General features: G+C 38.0%; 2 protein-coding genes and 1 long non-coding RNA gene across 3 annotated transcripts; 2 read left to right on the top strand and 1 right to left on the bottom strand.

Moving 5' to 3' along the window:
* The first annotated feature begins 395 nt into the window (after window positions 1-395).
* On the top strand, window positions 396-12933 carry LOC122664439 (UDP-glucuronate 4-epimerase 3). The gene is made up of 3 exons (XM_043860251.1): window positions 396-405; window positions 4784-4789; window positions 11143-12933. The coding sequence occupies exon 3, from the start codon at window positions 11247-11249 to the stop codon at window positions 12561-12563; it is 1317 nt and encodes a 438-aa protein (XP_043716186.1). The 5' UTR covers window positions 396-405; window positions 4784-4789; window positions 11143-11246; the 3' UTR covers window positions 12564-12933.
* A 6296-nt stretch (window positions 12934-19229) lies between these two features.
* LOC122649121 (40S ribosomal protein S20-2-like) lies at window positions 19230-22126 on the bottom strand. Its single transcript, XM_043842487.1, has 4 exons — window positions 22056-22126; window positions 21731-21871; window positions 21514-21627; window positions 19230-19525 (listed from the first exon to the last, which is right to left on the bottom strand). Exons 2-4 carry the CDS (start codon window positions 21840-21842, stop codon window positions 19383-19385), a joined length of 369 nt encoding a protein of 122 aa, XP_043698422.1. The 5' UTR covers window positions 21843-21871; window positions 22056-22126; the 3' UTR covers window positions 19230-19382.
* On the top strand, window positions 19627-19868 carry LOC122649122. Its single transcript, XR_006331168.1, has 2 exons — window positions 19627-19766; window positions 19810-19868. It is a non-coding gene; the product is annotated as an uncharacterized LOC122649122 (long non-coding RNA).
* Window positions 22127-23671: the final 1545 nt, after the last annotated feature.

Raw genomic sequence — 23671 nt, 5'->3', positions numbered from 1 at the left:
TGTGGGAAATCTTCTTGTTGGCTCAGAGTTAAAGAGTTAGTTAAGTTGATATAGTCATTGTTGGAATGTTGCTAGTGCTACCGGAGGCTATTGTTGCTTCACACCTTTCTTAAAATCTGGTCAGTCTTCTTCAAATTCACTGGTTAGTAACTCAATTCTGAATGTCTTGTCATGCTGTTTATGCGATCTGAATCTGAGTTTTCTTCAATTCTCGAAATTTCCTTGTTTTCTTAACCCATGGCTACCATCCTTGGTTGAAAATTTCAAATCACTTTCTTGCTCATTTGACAAAAGACCACCTGCTATAAAGCGTCTATATCTTTTCTTGCTTCCATACTTTCCCTTGATTTTGATTAGCCATTTGACCATTTTTATCTCTGCTGACATAGAGGAAGTAATCCATTTGCTTAAAAAAAAAATTGAGAAACTGTTAGTTATTCAGATGAGATAAATAATTTTTCCTAATAATGGGGTGAACTCTGCTTAGATTGTTTGGAACTGGCATGGTTCAAATAAAACCAGGTTCTTTACTACATTGAGATTTTTATTTGTGCTCTATTTAGTTTTAACAGGTTATATCCATAATGGAGTAAATGACTTCTGAAATATTTTTGAGTGCAAAGCATATTCTTATTTCATTAGAAAAGGTTCCGAAATTGGGGCTGGTGTTGGGTTAGGACTTAGGACCACTTAACCTAAAGCCAGCTAACTTCAGTTCTCCATAGCAAACTGGCAATTTGGATCCTCTGCTGCTGCCTGCTCGTGCGGTGGGTGTGCAGCCTCACACAGGCAGGGACGAAATGACTGCCCTACCCACGGCCTGAGCATCCTACCCTAGTGGGGTAGGGCGGTCATTTTGCCCTGCCTGTGTGAGGCTGCATGCCGGACGCATGGGCAGGCAGCAGCAGAGGATCACGATCTGAAAATGGGCCCTCTTTTTGGGTAGTTTGAGGGGTTAGCTAGTTTTCTTAATTGGAAAAAGTCTCTCTGAGCAGGCGACGTAAGCTACACCAATTCTCTCTCTCTCTCCCCTATTAGGCTATTAGCCAACCGTATCCCATGCTCCCCATGGTTGGCTCCCTACTCTGTTAAGCTCAGAGAGTCTTTTCTTATTTAGTAAGTTTTTTTTTTTTTTTTTGGGTAGATAGAAATTGTATTCATCTGAACGGAAGAACATATAGTTTTAGAATTACAAGTTTCTAACAACCATGGAATGGAATTAGGCCATACTATCGTACACATCATCAATAGAGCTTTCCTAGTTAGAGGGTCATATAAAGCTCCTTAGAAATTCTAACGATAACAAACCACACACAGCTCCTTACAATCCATTACCACCAGCAAAACTCTACACTCTCTGACAAAGCTTCTTCTTCTGATTGCCAGTGCCTCCCCTACTAGAATGCTATCAAAAGAAGCTAGTTTCGACTTCACCACAGATGGTTTCCCTGAGTAATCCCCAATCACCACACCTAGACTCCGAGTCCGGATCCTCTCCAATGCCATGGATGGTGGGAGATCGACTCTGGTGGTTAAATGTCATTGGATAGGATATGGATTTGACCCCGAGAGTCCGAGAACCGCCCCCCCTTTTGATCCAAGCAGCATCTATGTGAAAACTTGAAGAAAGGAGGAGGGGGAGGTATGACAAATGTAATGGACCTGGGCTTGTCTGCTAATAAATTTCCAAATCTGAGTAAACTTTCTGGGTTCAACCTCTTAATCACAGATTGGATGCTAATGTTGTGCCCAAATTATGAATTATTGCAATGGTCTTCTATCGATGCTGCCTCTGGCCATGGAGGTGGAGGGATTTCCTCCTCTTATTATTTGTTTTCCCCTAGAACTTTTGCTTTTTTCAATAGTGATGGTCCGGTGCATGGGCTAATACTATATTGCTTAATGCCTTAATCTATTTAGTTTTGGACTTTGGACTAAAATTTTAAAGGGCAAGTGGGAAAATTTTTTTTTATTGTGGATTGCCATGTACGAAGGGGAACCGATGGTATCAAGATCTGTAGCATCAAGTACTTTGACTATATATGTGAATAGTCAAAGTAACTAAGTACACTATTAATATGAGATTATACTATGTTGGTAACAACATTCCTCTTTAAAATTCCAAGTTTACAGAATCACATATCCCATGGTTAGTGTGATGACCTTGGGAGAATGATCTGATCTGTATTATTCCTTTTTGGGAAAATTCATGCACATTCAAGTTCTTGGGGAAGCAAAAACGTAATTCAAACTAAACCCCACTGGGTAGATCCCTACCATTAATTAGAGTGCAAGTGCCTCGATTTGATTCTACCCTGAATCACTTGATTCCCGAAATAGACTTTTTAAAGTTTGGGAATGTTACTTCTTTTTAAGGTTTTTACCTAATCTTTGATTTGATATTAAATTAAGAAAAGGGAAAGAGAAAGTGCAATGGTCCTACGCCCCGACACAAGGGTGCATGAAATGACCATCGTGCCCCTTTGAAATGATGGAATTTTATGGGGCTTGGCAATCATTTTGCATGCTCTTGTGTTTAGGTGTAGGGGCAGTGCACTGTATACGCCCAGGTAGCATTCTTTCTCCCTAAAGTGATTAAGGGAGAGGATTCTTTGAGCAAACATCTCAAAACAACCGCTTTGTGAAAGTAGGGGTAAGGTTGTGTACATTATGACCCTCCCTAGACCCCGCAGTGGTGGGAGTCTCGTGCACTAGATATGCCCTTTTTTATTTTTTGAACAAACAACATAAGGATCACACCAATAAGGAACGACAAAATAGTTCCATACATAGGGGGTAGAGAGGTCATTTCATATGAAGAGAGAGAGTATAAGATTGCAACAACTGATAAGTTGCATGGCTTAGATACAAAGAGGGGGATACGACGATAAAAATGATGCTAACATGTAAGATTCCATTACATAAAGTGTGGAACTGCGGCAGTACTAGGTGGAAATGTCGACACTTGGCAACTGTCGTATCCAACCGTCCATATCAATAAGCTTAGACCGTTGGATGCTATAGTTGCCAGGTGTCAACATCTCCACCTAGAAATGCCGCACTTTCACACTTTAAGGAATTGGAGAGAATAATTTTCCTATTGGTGGTGTGTCTATCCCTCTCCTTGTTTTAATATGAGGTAACCCACATGTAGTTGTCTTAAATATTTGATACATCGTCTTCTTTTTTTTAAAAAAAAAATTTGGTACATCGAGTGTAATTTATCCAACAAATATACGATAAATAAAGTTTTAAGGACACATTTCTTTATCTTTTGGGGAAATGTTTTTTTCCCGATCCGGAAGGTGCACTAGTCTTTTCTCTCTCCACTAGCTAGAAGCGGTAGCAACCAACAGATGCAGTGGCCCACCTGTTGTGTTAAATGTATTTAATAAAATAAAGTTTATAAAAATGAATCTTTTCCTTTTGAAATTTCGGTTACCATCCCATAAGGCTTGCTTTTTTATTTCATGAGTTTTGATTTTGTGTAATGCATTGTTTTTGTGAGGAATATTTAATTTCATATTGGAAGCGGAAGAGTAAGGATAGAAGCATATGCGTGTATGTCAAGCCGAGTCATGGTAGTACGGTGTGGCATGGTTTATTTAATAATTTTTTGTTCAAAGTTGGTCTAATTTTGGTTTTTTTTTTTTTATTTGTTCAAAGTTAGTCTAGTTTTAGGCTCAACCACGTATTAATCCTTATTGGATTTAGTTAATTAACCAAGTTTTTATGTAATGGACATGTCTCTTTAAAGCATGGAAGAAAAACTTGATCGAAATCTGTCGAAACTATCGAGTTAATTCGGTCTCGCAAGCTTTCGAGATGAGTTGAAGGAGGATTTTATAAAATCTCTGGATTCGATCGGGTTTCGGTTGGTTTTGACCATATTTCGGTGATTTTGACACATATGCCCATCGAAACTAGGGAAAATTTGACTCGAAACTAGGACAGACAGGTATTTATGCCAGAAACTGTTAGAAATCAGGTCAGACACTTAGTTATGTCTAATATAATTCAAGTAAATGTTTTTGTATTTCATTTACTTAAGATATTATTCATAAATAAGTAAATACTTCCCTATTTGAATCCAATAAAAATAGTTAAAAAATAAAATTTCAAAAGAAAAAAAATCAACCTCTCAATTCAAGAACAAAAACTGGATTTTCGACAGTAGGTGCAATTTTCAACTTTTTAATGCTGGGGTTTTTCTCAAATCCAAAAATTCCATAAATCTTAATATAGTAAAATATTACTAAAAACCAAAAGTGCGGTAAAATATTTATTTGTTTTTATGTCAAAAAATATATATTTTTTCAAAACGATTTTGACAACATTCGCGCACACCAAATTAAGTTTAACCGGTACATAATTCCTTCAATATAAATCAGATTTAAGCAATTTTGGACTTGTTGGAAAACTATCAAAACAAAGCTTTCTAACAAATCTAAGATTGCTTAAATCTCATTTATATTAAAGGAGTTATGTTCCGGTCAAACCTTATTCGATACCATGTCCAAGAACAATATACAGTATCAAACTTGGATCAAAACCACAAGAAATATTTTTAGTGTTTTCTATGTCAAACTAATGCATGGATTGGCTTTAAAATGTCAAAAATAGGCAGCACAACAAGAATCAGAGCAAAAAAATAACTTCTGGGCCTCGAAACCAAGGTTTGAGTTAGTCTGTAGAAAATCTCAAGTTTCGACCGAGATATGATCTAAACCGAGACGAACTCGGTTTCTGGCTGGTCGAAACCTAGTTAAAACCCGAGTTTTAGAACCTTGCTTTAAAGAGACATTTCCATTTGCACATGTGCATTCATTGCACTTGGATTGAAATTTTTTAATTCAATCCATTGGAACCAAGAGACACCTACAACATGGAGTACCTTCAAGGGACACTAATATTTGAGTACTTGGATTGGAATCTTTTAATCACATCCTTCCAAATCAATGGACATAGCCTTTCCATGGGATGTCTTGAAGAGATGCATCCACCTCTATAAGTAGAGGATTTGGGTGTCTTCAAATGGATGCACAAATTCATCTCTCTCTCTCTCTCATACTGTTTTACTGCCCATTTACTTGGAAAACCGATACGATATCTTCACACTTGCATTGCATACAAATGTAGCCTAAGTACAACTCCAAAAGTTCTCCAAAGAGTTTGTAGTAGCGGAGTGCCCTGTTACTAGCAAAAGCCAACAAGGTTGTTGTATCTTGGCGGCCTATTCACATACATCCAGTTGCACCTGTAGGGGGCGATTAAGGTCTTAAGGAAAGTGCTCATTGGTACACTTCTACTTTATCATCTTGTTGAGTTCATTAACACTTCAAGCTCACACTCTCCTATAGATAAATACATCTCTCTCTAATAGTTGTCTTTGTTACATCATTTGGTGCTACAATAGTCAAGAACCTTATTCCTGTTAAGAGAAATACCATCCTCATGATCTTTGTTTCCACCTTATCTACTAATAGGGAGAATATGAAGATAGTGAATGATTTTGACAAAATTTAATCATTTAATGGATCCAATTTTAAGAGATGAAAACGAAGAAAGATGTTTACACTCGATCAACTTTCTGTGTCTTTTGCCTTGACTTCTACCTTACCCGCTAAATCTGATGATCCCATTTTAAAAGCCCATAGGGATACATGGATAAAAGAAATTCTTTTTTGGTAAACATGGATAAAAGTAGATTATCAATGTAGAAATCGTATCCTGAATTCATTGTCCAATGACCTACATAATGTATTTTCATCATTAGAATATGCACATCTGATTTGGACTGGTTTAGAGAAGAACTACTCCCTTGAAGATGTTAGGAATAGGAAATACTTCATTGCAAATTTACTTGATTTTTCTATTGTGGATGACAAGAGTATCTCCGCCCAAAATAAATCCTTTTTAGATTTTGATAGACAAGCTTGCTAAAGAGGGCATGATATTTCTGAATGAATTTGTGACCGGTTCATTAATTGAGAAGTTACCTATTTCTTGGGGTGACTTCAAGTTAAGCATGAAGTACAAGAAGAAAGATTTGTCATTGGACCAAGTGATTGTCCGAATTAATGTTCATGAACGGAAGAAAGCCAAAGAGAACAAACTAAGGCTAACTTGATTGAGTCTAAAAAAAAAGACAAGTCTAAGAAATTCCTTAAGGCAAAGAAGGATACCAAATTCAAGATTAAGAAGAAAGGGAATTGTTACACATGTGGCAAACCCGGTCATTTCAAGAAAGAATGTTGGAATTGAAAAAAGCAAATCTGAACATGATGGAAGGAGAAGTTTTTACAGCCATGATGCCTAAGATTAATTTGGTTGAAAAAACAAAATTGTGAATCATTGACATAGGTGCTACCAAGTATGTGTGTGGAGATCGAAATGCCTTCACCAACTATTCAATTGTTGGTTTGGGAGAGCAAGTGTTCATAGGAAATGCTCAAACATCTCAAGTTTATGGAAAAGGCCTAGTTCAATTGAAAATAACTTCGGAAAAAATCCTTCAACTTAGGGATGTCTTATCTCCGGAACACTTCTCAACAAGACGGGCTTCAAGTTGTCATTTGAGGCGGATAAGGCTATTGTAACAAAAAAAATTTTATTTTCATTGAAAAGGTTTATAACTCCAATGGTTTATTAGAAATTAGTGTCGGCAATTTTATGAATGGAAATACTAGTAGTTCTTCTTATGTGGTCAAATTTTTTGATACATGGCAAGATAGATTAGGACATATCAATTATTCATATATCAAAATTTTAAATAAGAAAGGTTTGACTGAATGTAATCTACAATATTCTTTTATGAAATGTCCTATATGTGTTGAATTTAAATTCACTAAATTACCGCATCCCTCTACCCCAAGGGGGAAAAAATATTTGTTGGATTTAATCCATAGTTATTAAGATGACTTTAAATCACTTGAATCAAGAGGGGGAAAGAGACGTTACATTACTTTTATAGGTGACTATTCCAGGTATACTCCAGGTATACTATGCTATATCTTTTGATGACCAAAGATGAAGCAGAAAAGGCTTTCATTTCTTATAAAACTAAGATTGAGATTTAATTGAATAAGAAAATTAAGACTTAGGACTCATAGAGGCACAAAGTATGACACTCACATTCTCTCACAATTTTGGGAAGTAAATGAGATTATACATGAAACAACTGCTTCTTACTGATCTCAATCAAATGGAGTTTGTTTAGAAGAAAAATAAATTTTTAAAAGAGATGATGAATTCTATGTTAATAAAATTTGGTTTACCTTTGAATATAGGGTGGAGCAATCTTATATGCATGTTATATTCTTAATAAAGCATCCTATAAGAAGACTTGGTTGTTGCCATTTGAGTTATGACATGGCAGACAACCTAACTTAAAATATTTAAAGGTTTTGGGTTGCTTGGCTATGGTTAGTATACCTGAACCCAAGAAAAGAAAGTTAAGATCCAATACTTGTGACTGTGTTTTCATTGGTTATGCACATTATAGTGTAGCATATAGATTCTTGATAATTAGATCTCTTACTTGTATTTTTTATGCTAACATTATTATAGAATCTAGAAATGCTATACTTTTTTGAGATGATAGAATCTAGAGATGCTATTATAGATCCAAGATTTGTGATCGCTTGATGATATGATCTGGGTCATTATAGATTCACTAGTACTTCTATGACTAGTGATTCAAATTCACCAAGAAAGGTAAATGAGTATTCCTTAAGATTAAGTGAAGAAGAACATAGGGGTGAAATTTTCCTAAGAAAAAGCAACAGGCAAATGAGTGAAACAAATTCAGGGGATGACATGTTTACATACATGGTTAATAAAGACCCCATATCATATCATCAAGCGGTTACATCCCTTTATGCCTTTTTTTTTTTTCTTATAAAGAAGCAATAAATAGTGAATTACACTCTATCATTGCTAATCATATTTGGGAGTTGGTAAATCTTCCACCTATTGCTAAAGTTCTAAAAATTAAATGAATATTCAAAAAGAAGTTAAAACTTGATGGTTCACTTAATAAATTTAAGGGAGAATGTTCTCTGTGCCGCAGCGCAGGCTACACCCAAGCACATGGGCCTGCCACTCAGGGGGGCAGGTTGGTCATTGCATCCACCCCCATGTGCCTGGGCGCAGAACAGCACCCCTAAATTTAAAACCAGATTAATGGTTAAGGGATTCGGGCAAAAGAAAGATATATACTACTTTGATAAATTTATTGGAAGAATGTATAGTTCCAAGTCAAGAACACAAAATGTGTAAATTGTGCAATCGTTATCTTATAAATGTTGTATATAGTAAGTTCCATAATAATACAGATATATTTATCATTCTATATGTGGATGATATGTTCGTCATGAGGACTAGTCTTGATATAGTTAAATCCACTAAAACCTTTTTTTATGTCTAAGTTTGAAACAAAGAACATGAGAGAAGCTGGCGTGATTTTGGAGATCAAGATTCTTAGGAGACAAGTGAAATAATCATGTCTCAGGCACAGTATGTTGAAAACTTATTTAAAAAACAGGATTATTTTGATGAATTTTTTTTGAAAACACCTTTGATTGTTGGAGGTCATATGCAAAAGAATGAGGACGAACCAATTTCACAAAAGAAATACTCTCAAATATCTCTTATTTAATGAATTGCACTAAACCGGATATTATTCGTGCAATACGCAAAAATGGTACCATGAACTATGTTTTGTGTTATAATAGTAAAGTTACAGTGCCTGAAGGATTCTATGATGCAAACTGGATATCAGACTCAAATGGGACTTTGACTACTAGAAAGAGAGTCATTTTTATGAAACTATATATTATTAAATACGTTTGATACAACACTAATAAAAAAAAATTATCATTTCTTTTTATAAGAAAAAGAAAAAATCTATCAATTAACACCTAAGAAGGATCAACTTGAAGGAATTGGATCCAGACTTCTTCCGGATCACTTTCAGTTTGAAGTCGGTTCCAAACTTCCAACCCGGAACCAGTCCAAGGATTAGTTGGCTGGCTATTTAGGTCATTCTTCCAATTCCCTCCCTGAGGTCATCCATGGTAAAAAGTCAAAGAACTCCACAATTGAGTTGGACAGTTCTCAGCCAATCTGGATTTAAACCGACTCATTCCAACCTGAGAGAAATGGCCCAAAACTTAGGTTTGAAAGTTTCTAACAAACAATTAAAACCTAAATTGATCTGGTCAACAAAACCCAAAATCCAGAACAACAGTCTGGGCTTGAAAACGAATATTCGCACAAACCCTACTTCCTTACTAACAAATTCATAACAATATATTTATAAAAAAAAAACTTCATAACAATATAATAAAAAAAAAAAAAACTCTGGCATCTATATATACAAATTAATTTTTAGAATATGATCATGGTTATTAATATCGGTATCGATATGTATCAGTTGTATTAGATTGTATCGGACAATTTAACCCATAATTTCAATAATTTTGTTTTTTAACTATTCCTTCAATAAAAGATTGAGCAAGTATCGACACAATATCAATATGGATCGGCTAGTACCGATATTTAATTCCATAATCAAATTTGGGCTAAGTCATAAAAAAGAGGTTGTTTAATGGGTTATTGTAATCTCATTCATTATCATCAATGACAAGAGCAATTCATTCTAATATTCTACATACCCACACTAGGATTTTAAAACAAAGAATTGGTATTCGAATCAGATTTGATTCGAATCTGTTCTAGATTTGCCAGAATTGATCGGGAATCTGCCAGTATTGGTTAGATTCTACATAAATCCTGGCCACCACATGGAATTAGAGATTAGATTGGAATCGACTGGAATCAGTCCCATAAAACCCATAGAATCAACCCTCACATTTGAAAACTTAACGATTCTAGGGTTTCTTCACATGAATTGGTTGAAATCCAGATTGGAATTGATCAGTGGCCGATTCATCCGATCTGATACTTAAAACTGTGACCCACACACACATGACGAAATGCATATTCCATTATTTTCTTTCATTGTCAATTGAACCCACAACATGTAGGATCTATGCTCACAAGTTTTCCACCCTTTTCTCTTAATCCGTCAAATAAACAGGGCTAAGAGAATCATGAGAATTAGAAAACAAGATATCTACTACTAATGAGTGGATGCTTAGACTTAGAGGGAAGGAAAGCCTTGGCTTTGGGCTTTTTTGCTTTTCATTTTCAATTCCGAGTGGGCGCATGGTTACGTGGGTGCCACTCTCCCTTCAGTACCTTCCGATGACCGTTGTAGCATGTAGTGGACCCCACCTAACATGTTTGTCCTCTCTGATCCTCCATTCCCACTAGTCCCCTTCACCTCACCATTACTGTCATGTGACTCTCTTCTCCTCTCTTCTCCTCTCACATTATTCTCTCATTCTCACCCTCCCCCGCCCCCCTTCCTCCTATAATTTTGGTTTCTTAGATACAAAAACTATCTTAAATCACATCCAAACCCTTCAATTAATCACTTACATTAACTAAAATTAAGGATTATAAGTTGTAAAAAAGAGAGAGGAGGAGAGTTTAGGGACAACTCAATGGTGCCAAAACCTACACTAATTACAGTATAGATGCTATAGAATAGAAGGATGAAATTAAGACTCAGTGATTTAAGCTCATCCATCCACCAAAAATAACTCTTTCTTTCATTCTGTTCTCAATGAAAGGTTATTGAGATAAGTTTAAGATTAGTTGGATAATACTAAAATTAGTAAATAAAATACATAAAAAAAAATTAATTCTCATTTATATTAGCCTGTAATAATACAAAAATTAACTCATTTATTGCTTATTTACTAGAGTTTGACTCTTCTTCAACTCCCACTCCTAATTATCCCCTTTGGCGATTCCATTTCCTTATCCTTCTCTCTCTCTCTCTCCTCCTCCTACCTCCGTTTTCATCTCTCTCTTTTTCTTCCGAGCTTAGAGGTTAAGAAATCCAAAAGAGGGGAGGGAATTACAGGAACCCTTCCAAGAAACCAGAAGATTCCCCAAAATGAGAGAAGGAAAAGAAGAAGAGAAGAAGAGACCTTAGTTTCTTATTATCTTCTAAAGCAGCCATTTCTGTGAACAGCATCAGAACGAACAATTCCTGAAATCTGAAGGCTAAACCCTAACCCTAACCCTCCTGACATTCGTTTCCCATTGAAGGAAGAAATTGGTAAGACGGGGAGGGGAAGGGTTTCGCACATATTCAGGCCACTCTGCGGTCAATGTCGCAGCTGAAGCCGATTTTACATCTCGACAACATTCCATCGACGCCTGGTAAGTTCAAGATGGACAAATCGTCTTACATTTATCGGCTTCGGTGGCATTCTTCGCTAGCAAAGCTTGCCTTCTGGTCCTTTCTTTTCCTTGGCCTGATTCTCATCTTCTTCCTCCGATCTCCTCCTTCTTCTCCATCTTCTGATCCCTCTCGCCGATCTCTTCGTACCTCCAACTGGGGCGGCCCAGCCTGGGAGAAGCGTGTCCGCTCCTCTGCCCGTGTTCGCTCACGCAACGGCCTTTCTGTACTAGTCACTGGTGCTGCAGGATTCGTTGGTACCCATGTGTCAGCCGCATTGAAGCGCCGGGGCGATGGTGTCCTTGGCCTTGACAGTTTCAATGACTACTATGAACCATCACTTAAGCGAGCTCGCCAGGCCCTCCTTGAGCGTACCGGAGTGTTCGTTGTTGAGGGAGATATTAATGATTCCGCTCTTCTTCGCAAACTGTTTGATGTCGTCGCATTCACCCACGTCATGCACCTCGCGGCTCAGGCAGGCGTAAGGTACGCAATGCAGAATCCGGGTTCCTATGTACACAGCAACATTGCCGGGCTCGTTAACTTGCTTGAGGTCTGCAAGTCTGCCAATCCACAGCCTGCAATCGTCTGGGCTTCGTCGAGTTCGGTTTATGGTCTCAATTCCAAGGTGCCATTTTCAGAAAGAGACCGAACGGACCAGCCTGCTAGCCTCTATGCCGCTACTAAGAAGGCTGGCGAAGAGATTGCCCACACCTACAACCACATCTATGGCTTGTCGGTTACTGGGTTGCGCTTCTTCACGGTTTATGGGCCTTGGGGTCGACCTGACATGGCATATTTCTTCTTTACCAAAGATATTCTTAAGGGGAAGCCGATTCCGATCTTCGAGGCCCCTGACCATGGGACGGTTGCGAGGGACTTCACTTACATCGATGACATAGTGAAGGGATGTTTGGCATCGTTGGACACTGCCGAGAAGAGCACTGGCAGTGGTGGAAAGAAGAGGGGGCCTGCACAATTACGCGTATTCAATCTAGGAAACACTTCACCGGTACCCGTCACCGATCTCGTGAGCATATTGGAGAAGTTGTTGAAGGTTAAGGCCAAACGGATGATGTTGAAGATGCCTAGGAATGGAGATGTGCAGTTCACTCATGCGAACATAAGCTTGGCACAAAGGGAGCTTGGCTACAAGCCCACGACGGATCTGCAGACGGGGTTGAAGAAGTTCGTCCGGTGGTACCTCAGTTACTATGCAAGTTCTAGGAAGAAGGCTTCTGGGTGAATCATCTTCATTGGTGTGCGGTAGAACTGTTTCCATTCTTGTTTTTGATTCTTACGATTTTTTTTCCTTCTCTCTTCATCCATTTCTCTTCTCTTCATATATCTTAATATTGGCATATAAGTGTCCTGTGGTAGAGAGGTCTTCGTGGTGAGTAGGAATTGTTTGCAGGGCATTCCTGATCTGTATCAAAAGAAAGCCGGAAGCATCTCATTTTTCATTGCTTCTTTTCTTCCCCTCTTAATTAGGATTGTTGCTACGTGTAGTTTCAGCACTGTATAATCCACGGTTTATATAGGTAACAAGCATCTGATATTCTGATTGGTGGACTTCTTTGATTAACTTGATGGATTTCAATAAAAGCATTACTTGCAAGTTGCGAAGTTGGGTTTCCTATGTGTTTTTGTGGAGGGCTTGTGTTTGTTGTCATAGCAAACGAAGCAGACATCAAGGGATCATCATAAGTTATTTCTCAGTTCTGTATGAACATTTTTGGTGGTTTAATGGTGCTCTATTTCCTTTATATTGGTTGTGCATTTGAGGCATCTATACATTATTCATTTGTACTACTGCACCAACTGTGAATATGAAAAACATGTTATTCAATATCCCTCAATCCAGGTCCACTAAATTCATGTGAGCTGTAAATTGAGAACCTTAGAAAGTATGAATGTCAAAAGCATACATGTGGGTCTGAACTTTTTTTGTTTTTCATTTGCTCTGGGTTTGATGACATGGGGAAAGACTAGTTTTGCAAGGGGAAATGGCTTCTCTTAGTATCCAATGGTTCAAAAGTGAAATTCACGCCTGGTAGCATAGTTCCCTGATATAATTGTTTCACTAGATCGACTATAATTTGCATTTGATGGCTGTAGTAGGTTGCATGAATTCTCATGGGTGGTGCTCTAGTTAGGTCACACTCAAGGCGTTGCTGAGTTGGATCTGATTGCAAAGTTTCATGCAACTGTTATTTATTTTATGCTTTTCAGAATTATCAAGCATCATAGATTTCAGGGATCAGTTGTTCGAAAAATGAATTGGTTGTACTTCTGTAGTATCATAGATTCTCAAGCATCTAGTAAAGGTGGATTCTGTAGATTTCTTTGGGTGAATGAATTAGTTGAACTTGCCTATTCAACTGTTTCATCTTACATTTTCTTCTGTGACTAGAGGTTGTAGCGTAGTTGTTCTGTCTGAAGCCCATTTAACCTCCCTAATATATCCCGTTTGTGGAATGGTCATAGTTGTACTATAAGTACAGTTTTGGATTACAACCATGAGTTAGGTCGCATTGTGTGTGAGCTTTCCTTTCTATTTAGTGGATAATCAATGTTCTTGTTTATAGGTTGGGACTTGTCCCTGGCTCATGTTGATTAATTAAATAAGCCGGATGTTCAGTGTGAGGGCTGCTAAGAAATGGTTATGCATAAAGAAGTGTAGTGCCTAGCAATCTATCATAGCTTATGAAATGTATTCTTATTTTCAGCTAGTCTCAAGGAAAGAAATCATTAGTCCTGCTTTATTTTGGCAAGAAATTTGGACAAATTTGGAGGATATTGAAATTAATGAATATGCTTTGATGTTGAAAGGATAGAAATTCGTGCATTATGGTAGTGAACTATAATTCATTTATTTTTGTAAACTTGAATCATGAAGCGATGACTTAGAATCCAAGGATTTTGAATTATACATCGTAATAAGAACATGCAGGATGCAGCGTTAGTAAAGACAAGGAAGTACTATGACTTTACCCAATGCATCCTCAAAGTGGACGCTCTGTACCATGGTTTGGTCATATAGGATGGAGGGTTTTTAGTGTTGTACATGAATTTTATTGGATGGATGAAATGGATGTCTTCCAGAGTATAAAATGGATGGGTGGAAAGAAAAGATTTGATGTCTTGTGCACCAGATTATAGGGCCCTGAATTGTTGAAAGGCAGAAGTGCTTTCATGATCCAACTGATGATTGATGGAGCTTATCGTTTTCTTCTTTCTCCAGTATGTGTGCGGCTGTGATCTTTAGAACGAGTGGTTTTAAGTTGGTTTATGTAGTTGGCCTCCTTTCGTTTTCAATTTCACATTAGGATCCTTTAGTCCATCTTATTTCCCATGACCATGCTGAGCCCTGGAAGAGTGGTTATATACTTGTATGTGCATGACTTGCACAGAAATCTTTTATACGTTTGAGTTAAGTATGGTCTTTACTGTCCTGTAATACATTCTACCTAGCTAAAAGTGTTTCAGAACTTTGATTGGGTGTGGCTAGCTCATTGAAATTCATAGTTAAAGACATTAGTATGGGTATAATTAAAATTGCTCTCCAAAAATGTTAGTAGAATGCTAATATTTGGTAATGTGCTACAATAGGACTGCATAGATGTGTAATTTTGGGCTATTGTAAATGTCAGATCTATAAGGCAGGAGGTAGTGAAGCTAATTGAGGACCAAAGCATAGTTTCCTACATGACCTTTGAATCTCTTGAACTTGATCGGGGTGGATGGGCAGGCATAGAAGAAGTGTAATTTTCTCATCTGCTTGCAGAACTTGAAGAGTAGTGGGGATTGGGGAAAAAAATAAGGCTCACCCAGAACAAATGTACTTATACTTATGTTATAGATAGAAAACTGGGCAAAGGGCTACCCTATGAACTTTAAGTTAAGAGTGTTTCAATTCATTAGCTAGGCAGGTGAACAGTTTGTGAAATAGGCAGTGGGCATTATTCTATGAGTGATTGAAGGTGAAAGGATGCATGAAGGAAAATCAAGCACTGGCATTGTGGCATTGTTTGGCTTCAGATTACGATAAGTGGGGAATGGAAACTTGAGCACTAAATCAAGCACCGGTATTAAATCAGTTTGGCCATCTTTGTATTCAATTTATTCAATTTTAGAGCCAACTAGTGAGTGCTAGGTTAGCTGATTGCTCTTGCAAAGACACCAGGGTCACCAGGTCTGAGTTTTGTTTCTTCACACTACTGAGCTGATGATGTTATTTCTGCCAATTTATCTCACCCACGGGTGACAAACCTTTTCCCATTTAGGTCCCATATTTTCGTGTTCCTTCACTTCTTGGATGGAAAAAAGAAATTTATAGTTAAAGTAGTACAGATTATTAGAATACTTTGATACTAAGTTTAGGAGATGAGCAACAATGTCATTAGCCAACTCAAGGTCTTCTGTTTCAGAGATCTTTGCAATAATTGAGCCCTCATTTTTTTTTTTCTCACCATGGGGCAATAAAGATGGTGATTATCAGGTGCAGTTAGGTACTTTTTTCCTTCAATTATTGTCATGTGATTCTGTGATATAAGGAACCTCTCAAGTCACTGGAGAGGTCTAGGGTTCTTCCTTTGATGGGTGTCATAGGGGTAACGTTTAATAGGACAATGGGGCCATGGTGTTAGTCAGCAGGTCCTTGAGTTTGCTCGACTCTGAATTCTTCTTTGGCATATTTTTCTTTTGCACAAGTCCACGATTTGAAACTTTCTTTTTCTGTTTTTGTTTTGTTTGTTGTGATCCTTCTAACGGCTATTTATCTTTCACACCTTTGTAAAGACTGAAAACTTTCTCCTTCAATAAATATACAAAAATTGGTAAAAAAAAATAAGATGAATCCATTAAAATGATCATTCGCTTGCAGAAACTGCTTGAAATTGTTGGTAAGAATCCGAACACATGGCAAGGGGGGGATGGATGGGGGGTGCCAGGGATAATCAGTTCAGTGATGTGCTGTTCCAGAAAGAAACCTCTCTCTATCAATGAAATCTTTGGTTTGAATTAGGGAAAAACCACAGGAACCAAAATTAGTCATTTTTTTTAACGAGTCAAATGAATGCTTTATCTGCTGAAGAAAATAGAGTCAGCTTGCGTGTCTCTTTAACTCTTCTTGTTCAATTTTGTTTTGGTATACTTACTAGAAACTAAGCATTTACATATGAAAACAAACCTTACAATTAACCTCCATGAGACCATGACAGAGACATGTAGAAATTTAAATCGATTTGCTCAATTGGTCTCCAAGATGACTTGATTTTTTGGGTGATGACAGCCACCAAAATCCAAAGACCTATGTGTTGCGGATGCTCCCACTCTCTATTGATGTACCACCTGTGCACTTAAAGAGGATTAATTAGGTCAATGCGATTACTTATCAGTTTTATTTATAATTAAACAACACAGTGCGGCTCCCAACCGTTTAATGAGACCCACACGATCAAATACCTCCCATACGAATGCAGGGCTTTTCTCATTGTTTGAGGAAGCAGAATCGGAAATCGCTCGAATCGAAATTGACTGGATCGGAATATCGGATTCCCTATTGCTATTCACCCTCATCATTACCTTTTTTTAATGTCCGACCGGTAGTCGCACGACTTGTGTAACCTAGCCGAGCAGAATGGTTCGGCCTCAGCCAAATTACTGATCAGACCGACAATCTTGATGAGACTTCATGAGTCATGACCCAAGCTCGATTGTTCGGATATCTTGGACCGAATCGACCATGTAAAGGTCGGTATCCAAGAACCTAGAATCAGAAAATCCATAACGCAGAATCTCCACGTTGGATCGCTCAACCAACCCTCCTCTAACGGCCAAACCAAGGTTAGTTCCTGGGTTAAAGAACTTTCTAGAGATCGATCACGCTTATGGCGTGATTATCAGGAGACAGGTGTCAAAATAAGAGCAAACCACAAACCACATACCTAAATGGGAGACACTCTGATACAATCCATTATCTAAAGAATGTCTACACTGGTCAAGCATCTAAAACCTATAAATTGTGGCCTCTAGGCCAAGGTAAGGGACTCAATTCATTCTCTATTTTCCCTACTTTTGAGAATTTTCTGTGGCAAGAGATCTGATTTAAGCATCGAAATGATCCTGCCGATCTAGGCCGGTTTGCTAATAACTTTTGTCCTTCTACACAGGTCAGCTTGGTTGTAGGAGGATCCAATCCAGATCTTGACGCAATAGATTAATTTCCTTTAGCAAAACTTTGTCCTTCAAAAAAACCATCCCATTTTTAGGTTTATCCCGATTCATCATCAGAATCAGAATCAGAATCAAATCCCAAAATCCGAAGTCGGAAATGGAAGCGGCATCCATGGATGCCTTTCTTACTTGAACCTTGTTAAGGCCCCTAATGAAGATTTAAGGAACGATAAACTAGCATAGGAAGAAGAGATCACGCCCTATTTTGAAGCCCATTATGGACCATCAGTTGCACTACATAGGCCTGTATTCTGAGGATTAAAATCCTCTCCAATTCCTTCATCTTGCGGCGTCTAGTAGTTCGGGCCTTAAAGCTCGACACGTGGAAGATACGACATCCAACAGTGCCAAGCTCTAGAAGAAAGACAAAGAAGAAAAAAAACTGGGCAATCGAGCTTGAACTAGTGGATATCGTATCTTCCACGTGTCGAACCCTCAGGCCCAAACTACAAGGCAACGCAAAATTAAGGTACTACAAACAATTTTTTTTCGTATTTTGTCTTCTAATGGGTCATCGTTGCTGGACCTTTATCTGCTCCATTTCCTGGGCAAGTCCATTTCCCCAAGTTTCTCTAATAGAAGGGGTTGGAAATGACTACCCTACCTCTGCCCGAACACACTGCCCGGGTGGGATCCACCCCCCTCTATTAGGGGAACTTGGGGAAATGGAGCGGGCAGAAAATGAAGCAGATAAAAATACATCGTTGTTGGAGATTCTGGACTACATATCTTATAGTTTAATGTTATTCTTTGGTTTACAAGGTTAGCTTTCCTAGGAATTTTGTATGTCCTTAGTTTTCCTAAAGTTTCTATTTTTTGTGGGAAAAAGAACGCCACTTGGTCATGCAGTGCCCGTCCCTGCGCCCTGACACATGGGTGTTTGAAATGACCACTGCTCTCCTAGTCATTTCCAAGGTTCAAGGGGGTGCAACAGTCATTTCATGCACCCCTGTGTCAGAGTGCAGGGACAGCTTGTACTGCACGACCAAGTGTCGTTCTCTTTTCCATTTTTTATTATAGGCTAAGCGGTTGCCCAAGAGTTTCTATTTTATTTAATTGTAAGCTAATTAGCAACCATGGGTTTCATTTTTGCAATATAAAAAAAAGCTCTCTGAACCACTGGGGCAGGATAAATTAGTAGCTGTGTAATCTCTCTCCACTTTAACATGATATGATTTCGCTGCCCTCCCATGTACAATGCCATTTTGTCACACCTCATTGGTGCGCTCCTCTCTGCCACTTACTGAGAGAACCATCTCCCTTTTGTAATACAACTATTCAAGTTAGGAGATCTGCATATCTAACCAGTGAACCTGCTTGATATTTGGACTTTGGGGGGCTTCGACAACCTATTAGATCTAAGTGATTCTGATTTCAGCCCCGTCTGACGATTAGATTCTGATATATCATACTTCCTACATTCTGTCCTTCGATTTCTTAACCTGGATCACTATGATTCTGTCCTATGGTTGTTTCTGTTCTTAAAATCTAGCCTCTAATCAATTCTCCTTGTGCGTAGCTTCGCTGCTCTCACTGGTTTGCTTAAATGAGAGGTTGTTCCCCGACCCCTGAATTTTCAACAGTGATGGCAGAAATCCGACCAGGCACCAAATTATCTTAAAGAATCTTGACTACAGTAAAAATTTTGGTACAAGCTGCAAAACAATTCACTATGGAAGTTCCAAAATTGCAAACAAGTCACACACAATTTAAATGACAAGAAAGGGTTCAAAAATCCTTTTATCTGAAAGATGCATGGATAAGACCTCTCTACATTAACCTCAAGGACAGGGGCAAAAATGAATAAAGACAATGACAAGCATATAAATTATGGATCTGCAATTGTAACTTCAACCTCTACACCAGGTTCAATGGTAATGGAGGTAATTTGCTTCACCACTTCAGAAGAGCTAACAAGATCAATTACTCGCTTGTGTACACGTAGCTCAAATCTATCCCATGTGTTAGTTCCTGATAATCAAACATAAAAAAATCATTATTTTTTAGTATGCCAATATATTAATTAACACACATCTAGATAATCCTCAATTGTAAATCCTAATAACAAAACCCATGCACACAACTGCAGTGGGCTGTGGTTTATGCTTTAATCAGATCTGCTGCAATGTAGTGTTCTGCCAAATTCTATGCATGATTTAGATCCAAATTTGGAATACGTATATACTACCCAGGTCAACTTCAAGTCGTTATTGTCCATAATTTAAATAGGTTTCCGCAAGTGCAAAACCCTGTAGCTTTAGTGTATTTCAACTCCTCATTCAGAAATGGAGGATAAATGTCTCCCTCCAACTTGAAGAAAATTTGACTTTCTTGGGTCATCCAACCCACAGGTCACCAACAATTATATGGTGTTATTGAACATGTAACCTCAACCAAAAAAAAAAAGTTATTAAAGATGTAACTCTGGCTCCTAGCTTTCTACTTGCTCTCCAACATATGAAAGAGTAAGATGAATTTAAGCTAGACTTTCATCCTCCAGGGTACACATTTAAAGAATATGCATATGCACACAAGGGTGATACAGAGCAAGCACAGGACCACAACCAAACCAAAAGGTAGTGATATCAATTATATATATATATATGATTTAATTGGTTTATATATGAAACTCACGCACAGGACCTCAACTATATTTGACATTAAGACCACAACCAAACCAAAAGGTAGTGATTTCTGTACTCATGATAAGGAAGACCAAGATATTCTGAATCTAGATTTCGGCAGATACTTTGTTAAGATTCTAAATTTAGTAGGGAGACAATTTGTAATTTTCCTGGTTCTCTTTGGGCTGAGAAATCCCTGGATCAGAGGCGTGCGCCTAACTTGTGGTACACAAAATCTTTCGTATATTTCACAGCATCTTAGAGATTCTTTCATGCTATAAACATTGTGTCTAAGCATACTCACCCCCATGAAGATGGTTACTATTTGGGCAAAGAAGTTGAATGTAAAAAAAAATTTTAAAAATAAAAAAATAATAAGAAAGAAAAGCAGAAATGTATAATATAGAGGGAGCTCATTATCCTGTCACTAGATGATTCCCTAACAACTCTTCCCCCCCTCTCCCCCCCAACCCAAAAAAATATGAACAAAATTATTTTCTGTACACTTCAAGAATACACAAAAATCTTAAAAGAAGAAAACCAAAGAAACTATCAAAGCATGTAAATAGTATTGCGTTTCTCCAAGATTAAAATCCAATGGAAAAAATAGTACTGAGTAGCACATTTTAAATATACTGAGATAGTTAAGAACATAGAATGAAATGCAGACTCTAATTCCAATGGGAAGATTACTACTGAGTAGCACATTATAAATATATTGAGATGGTTAAGAACATAGAATGAAATGCAAAATGCTGAGCAAGGAAGAGACTCTAATTTCTAAATTTCTTAAGGTCTCACAATTCAGAATGAGAAAGCAACAGGAAACTTAGGAAATTGAAGTACGGAGAAGACAAGTCATAGGTTATGTTGCTACCATAAAACCCAATGACTAACAATCCATATTTGAAGACTTTTTTAAGCCACTCAGCAACAAAACCTTTTCTTAAATACATCAAAACCATGAAGTAAAGAAAATAAGAAGAAAAAAATAAAGACAATATCATATACCCTTTACTCCTCACAACTCATGCGATAGGGTAGGCCCTAAAATACAAAGAATCTTTTTCTCAACACAATTATCACCAGTGATAATAAATTCAAAAGGGATGACAGAAATTCTCTATAGAAATGTAGAAATAGAACTTTTCAGTAATGAGAATATAGACAAACACTCCACGTAGAATATTAAGAAGATATCAACTTCAAACACCGGAAGTACAGCATCCTTATATAAGAGAGGCACTTTGGCAAAATGACATGCCATGAAGTGAACAAAAGGATATAAACGTCAAGGAGAGCATTCAGTAAGTTGTGTATGATTGTATGAATTACCTTCACCACAGGGGGACTTCCGGGTAGTGATGTTGAGAACTTTGGTGGGCATCCTCACTGGACCCTTAACTCTCAGCCGCTTATCCTTGGCTCCACGGACTAGATCCGCACACACTGTAAGTGATCCCAAAAATGCATTATCATTCAATATAACTCATTAAACTCAGAACTAAAATCAGAATAGAATCCTAGGTAAAAGTAAAGGGAAGAGAGAAACCTTTCTCGAGATTCTTGACATTCTTAGAAGAAAGAGTGATCCTGATGCGGTGAGTCTGCTCCTGGGGTTCCTCCAAACCAGGTTTCGTAAGCTTCGTCGCTGCGTATGCCATAATTTCGTTCTTTCCCTACTCCTGCTTCGCTGCAAATATCAATTATCCATCTTCAGAAAATTTGATATCGAATACAGAAAAGAGATAATTAAATGAAAAGATTATGAAGAACTGAATCATTTGATTTCATAAGGACATTGTTCTTGATCTAATTGAGAGCGTCATAGCGTTCAACGAATAAATCTTTGTTCTAAGAGAGAGATCTGAACTAACGTAAATGGCGTAAGCGAGCGATCGGCGCTGGTATCTCCTCTGGATAGCGAGTGTAAGCACAACCACCAAGTAGCAAGCTCTTCGTCTTGCTCAGGAAACATAATATATGTAACTAGGGTTTGCCAGAGTTGAGATGGGCTTCTGTCTGATTGGGCTGGTTTGGATTACATTGAACCAACCGCTCAGGCATTTTGTTAATTTAGATTGGGAGAATGTTCTCTATGCCGCAGCGCAGCCTGTGCAGGGGGGCAGAGTGGTCATTGCGCCCACCCCCATGTGCCTGGGCGCAGGCTGCACTGCGCCATAGTGAACAACGTCCCATTTAGATTTTAGGATAGTCGTTGTTAGGGAGAAATGATCTCTGGTGGGGGAATGTATCCCCTGCCCCTAGACACATGAGGGGACGAAATAACCACTCCACCCCTGATTGAAAGTGGTAATGACTCCCTATTGATGTCGTTGCATACTCCCGCTAGCCTCTGTATGCATGTAGAGGCTACACTCCCTACAAAGACCTCTTGCTCATAAAAAAAATTTGGCATATAATTAATCAAAAATATTTCTTGAATATTAATGAGTTAGAATAATCACATCACTCTTCTTTCATGTGGCACAACTAAATGTGCATAAACTTATTGATCTAGCGAGGACTAAGGACAGCTAGTGCAGTGGACACTGGGCTACAAAGGTCTCGGTTTCGAGCATCTGTTCCTCACCTATCCTCTTTGCTCCCCTTCATTCTATTCCCCCATCATCCTGTTGGGAAGAGATGCGGAATAACCTTCCCACCTATGTGAATAAAAAAATCAAACAAACAAAAAATGGAAACCAAACAAGTAACCACAAATCAAAAGGAACACAAGATTTAACGTGAAAAATCCTTCAATGTGAAGGGAAAAACCACGGGACAACTCCGAGAATAATTCACTAAATCAAATACAAGGATTACAATGATTTACTTATCAAGTTTATGCCCAAACTTGAGATCTACCACAATATTGAGAAAAGAAATAATAAGCACTTGGAAAGATTACAAGGCTACCTCACACTTTAAAGGAAATGCTACCAATTCACCTCTCAAAGCCACCAATAATTTCTCCCAAAGCTTGGAGAACCTAATTGAGAAAGCAAACTTCAACTTCGGTTACCCAGCTAAACAAGAGCATGAGATGTAGCAAAAACGGTCACAAGAATGACCCAAATGTGAGAGCTAAACCTCCACAAAAATCCTGCACTTCTTCTTCTCTAAGAACTCCAAGAACAAAACCTTTTTTTGTCTTCTTCTTCTCAAAAAAGTGAAAAACAACCTTTTCTCTCCTTAGAAAAAGTCCACTCATTCTCTCTCTTCCTTTTTCTTACAAAGAAAGAAACCCCCATCTCACTTTACGTAGGAGACTTTTTAAATTCAAAAAATCACTAAGAATGAGAAAGTGGATGCCAACTCACATTTGGCCTTTTTGACTTCTCAAATGGGTTTTGACCCAACTTGGTCCAAGCACCCAAAAAAGCTTCATATGGGGCTAGACCAATATAGCCCAATACCCAACAAATTCCCCCTCCAGTCCCATGAGAAGGACTCCCCCATACTGCAGGCTCACATGGAATCCATGCCTGCC

The sequence above is a fragment of the Telopea speciosissima genome, chromosome 1 (genome assembly GCF_018873765.1).
Source record: "Telopea speciosissima isolate NSW1024214 ecotype Mountain lineage chromosome 1, Tspe_v1, whole genome shotgun sequence".
Lineage (NCBI taxonomy): Eukaryota > Viridiplantae > Streptophyta > Magnoliopsida > Proteales > Proteaceae > Telopea > Telopea speciosissima.
Note: the sequence above shows the minus strand (reverse complement) of the source record. Positions and strands in the feature narration are given on the sequence as shown.

Coding starts and splice junctions, on each gene's coding strand:
- LOC122649121 (XM_043842487.1), bottom strand. CDS start 21,842: ATGGCATACGCAGCGACGAAGCTTACGAAACCTGGTTTGGAGGAACCC. Junction 21,628..21,730: donor TGTCAAGAATCTCGAGAAAG/GTTTCTCTCTTC, acceptor GATCACTTACAG/TGTGTGCGGATCTAGTCCGT. Junction 19,526..21,513: donor GAAGTCCCCCTGTGGTGAAG/GTAATTCATACA, acceptor TTTGATTATCAG/GAACTAACACATGGGATAGA.
- LOC122664439 (XM_043860251.1), top strand. CDS start 11,247: ATGTCGCAGCTGAAGCCGATTTTACATCTCGACAACATTCCATCGACG.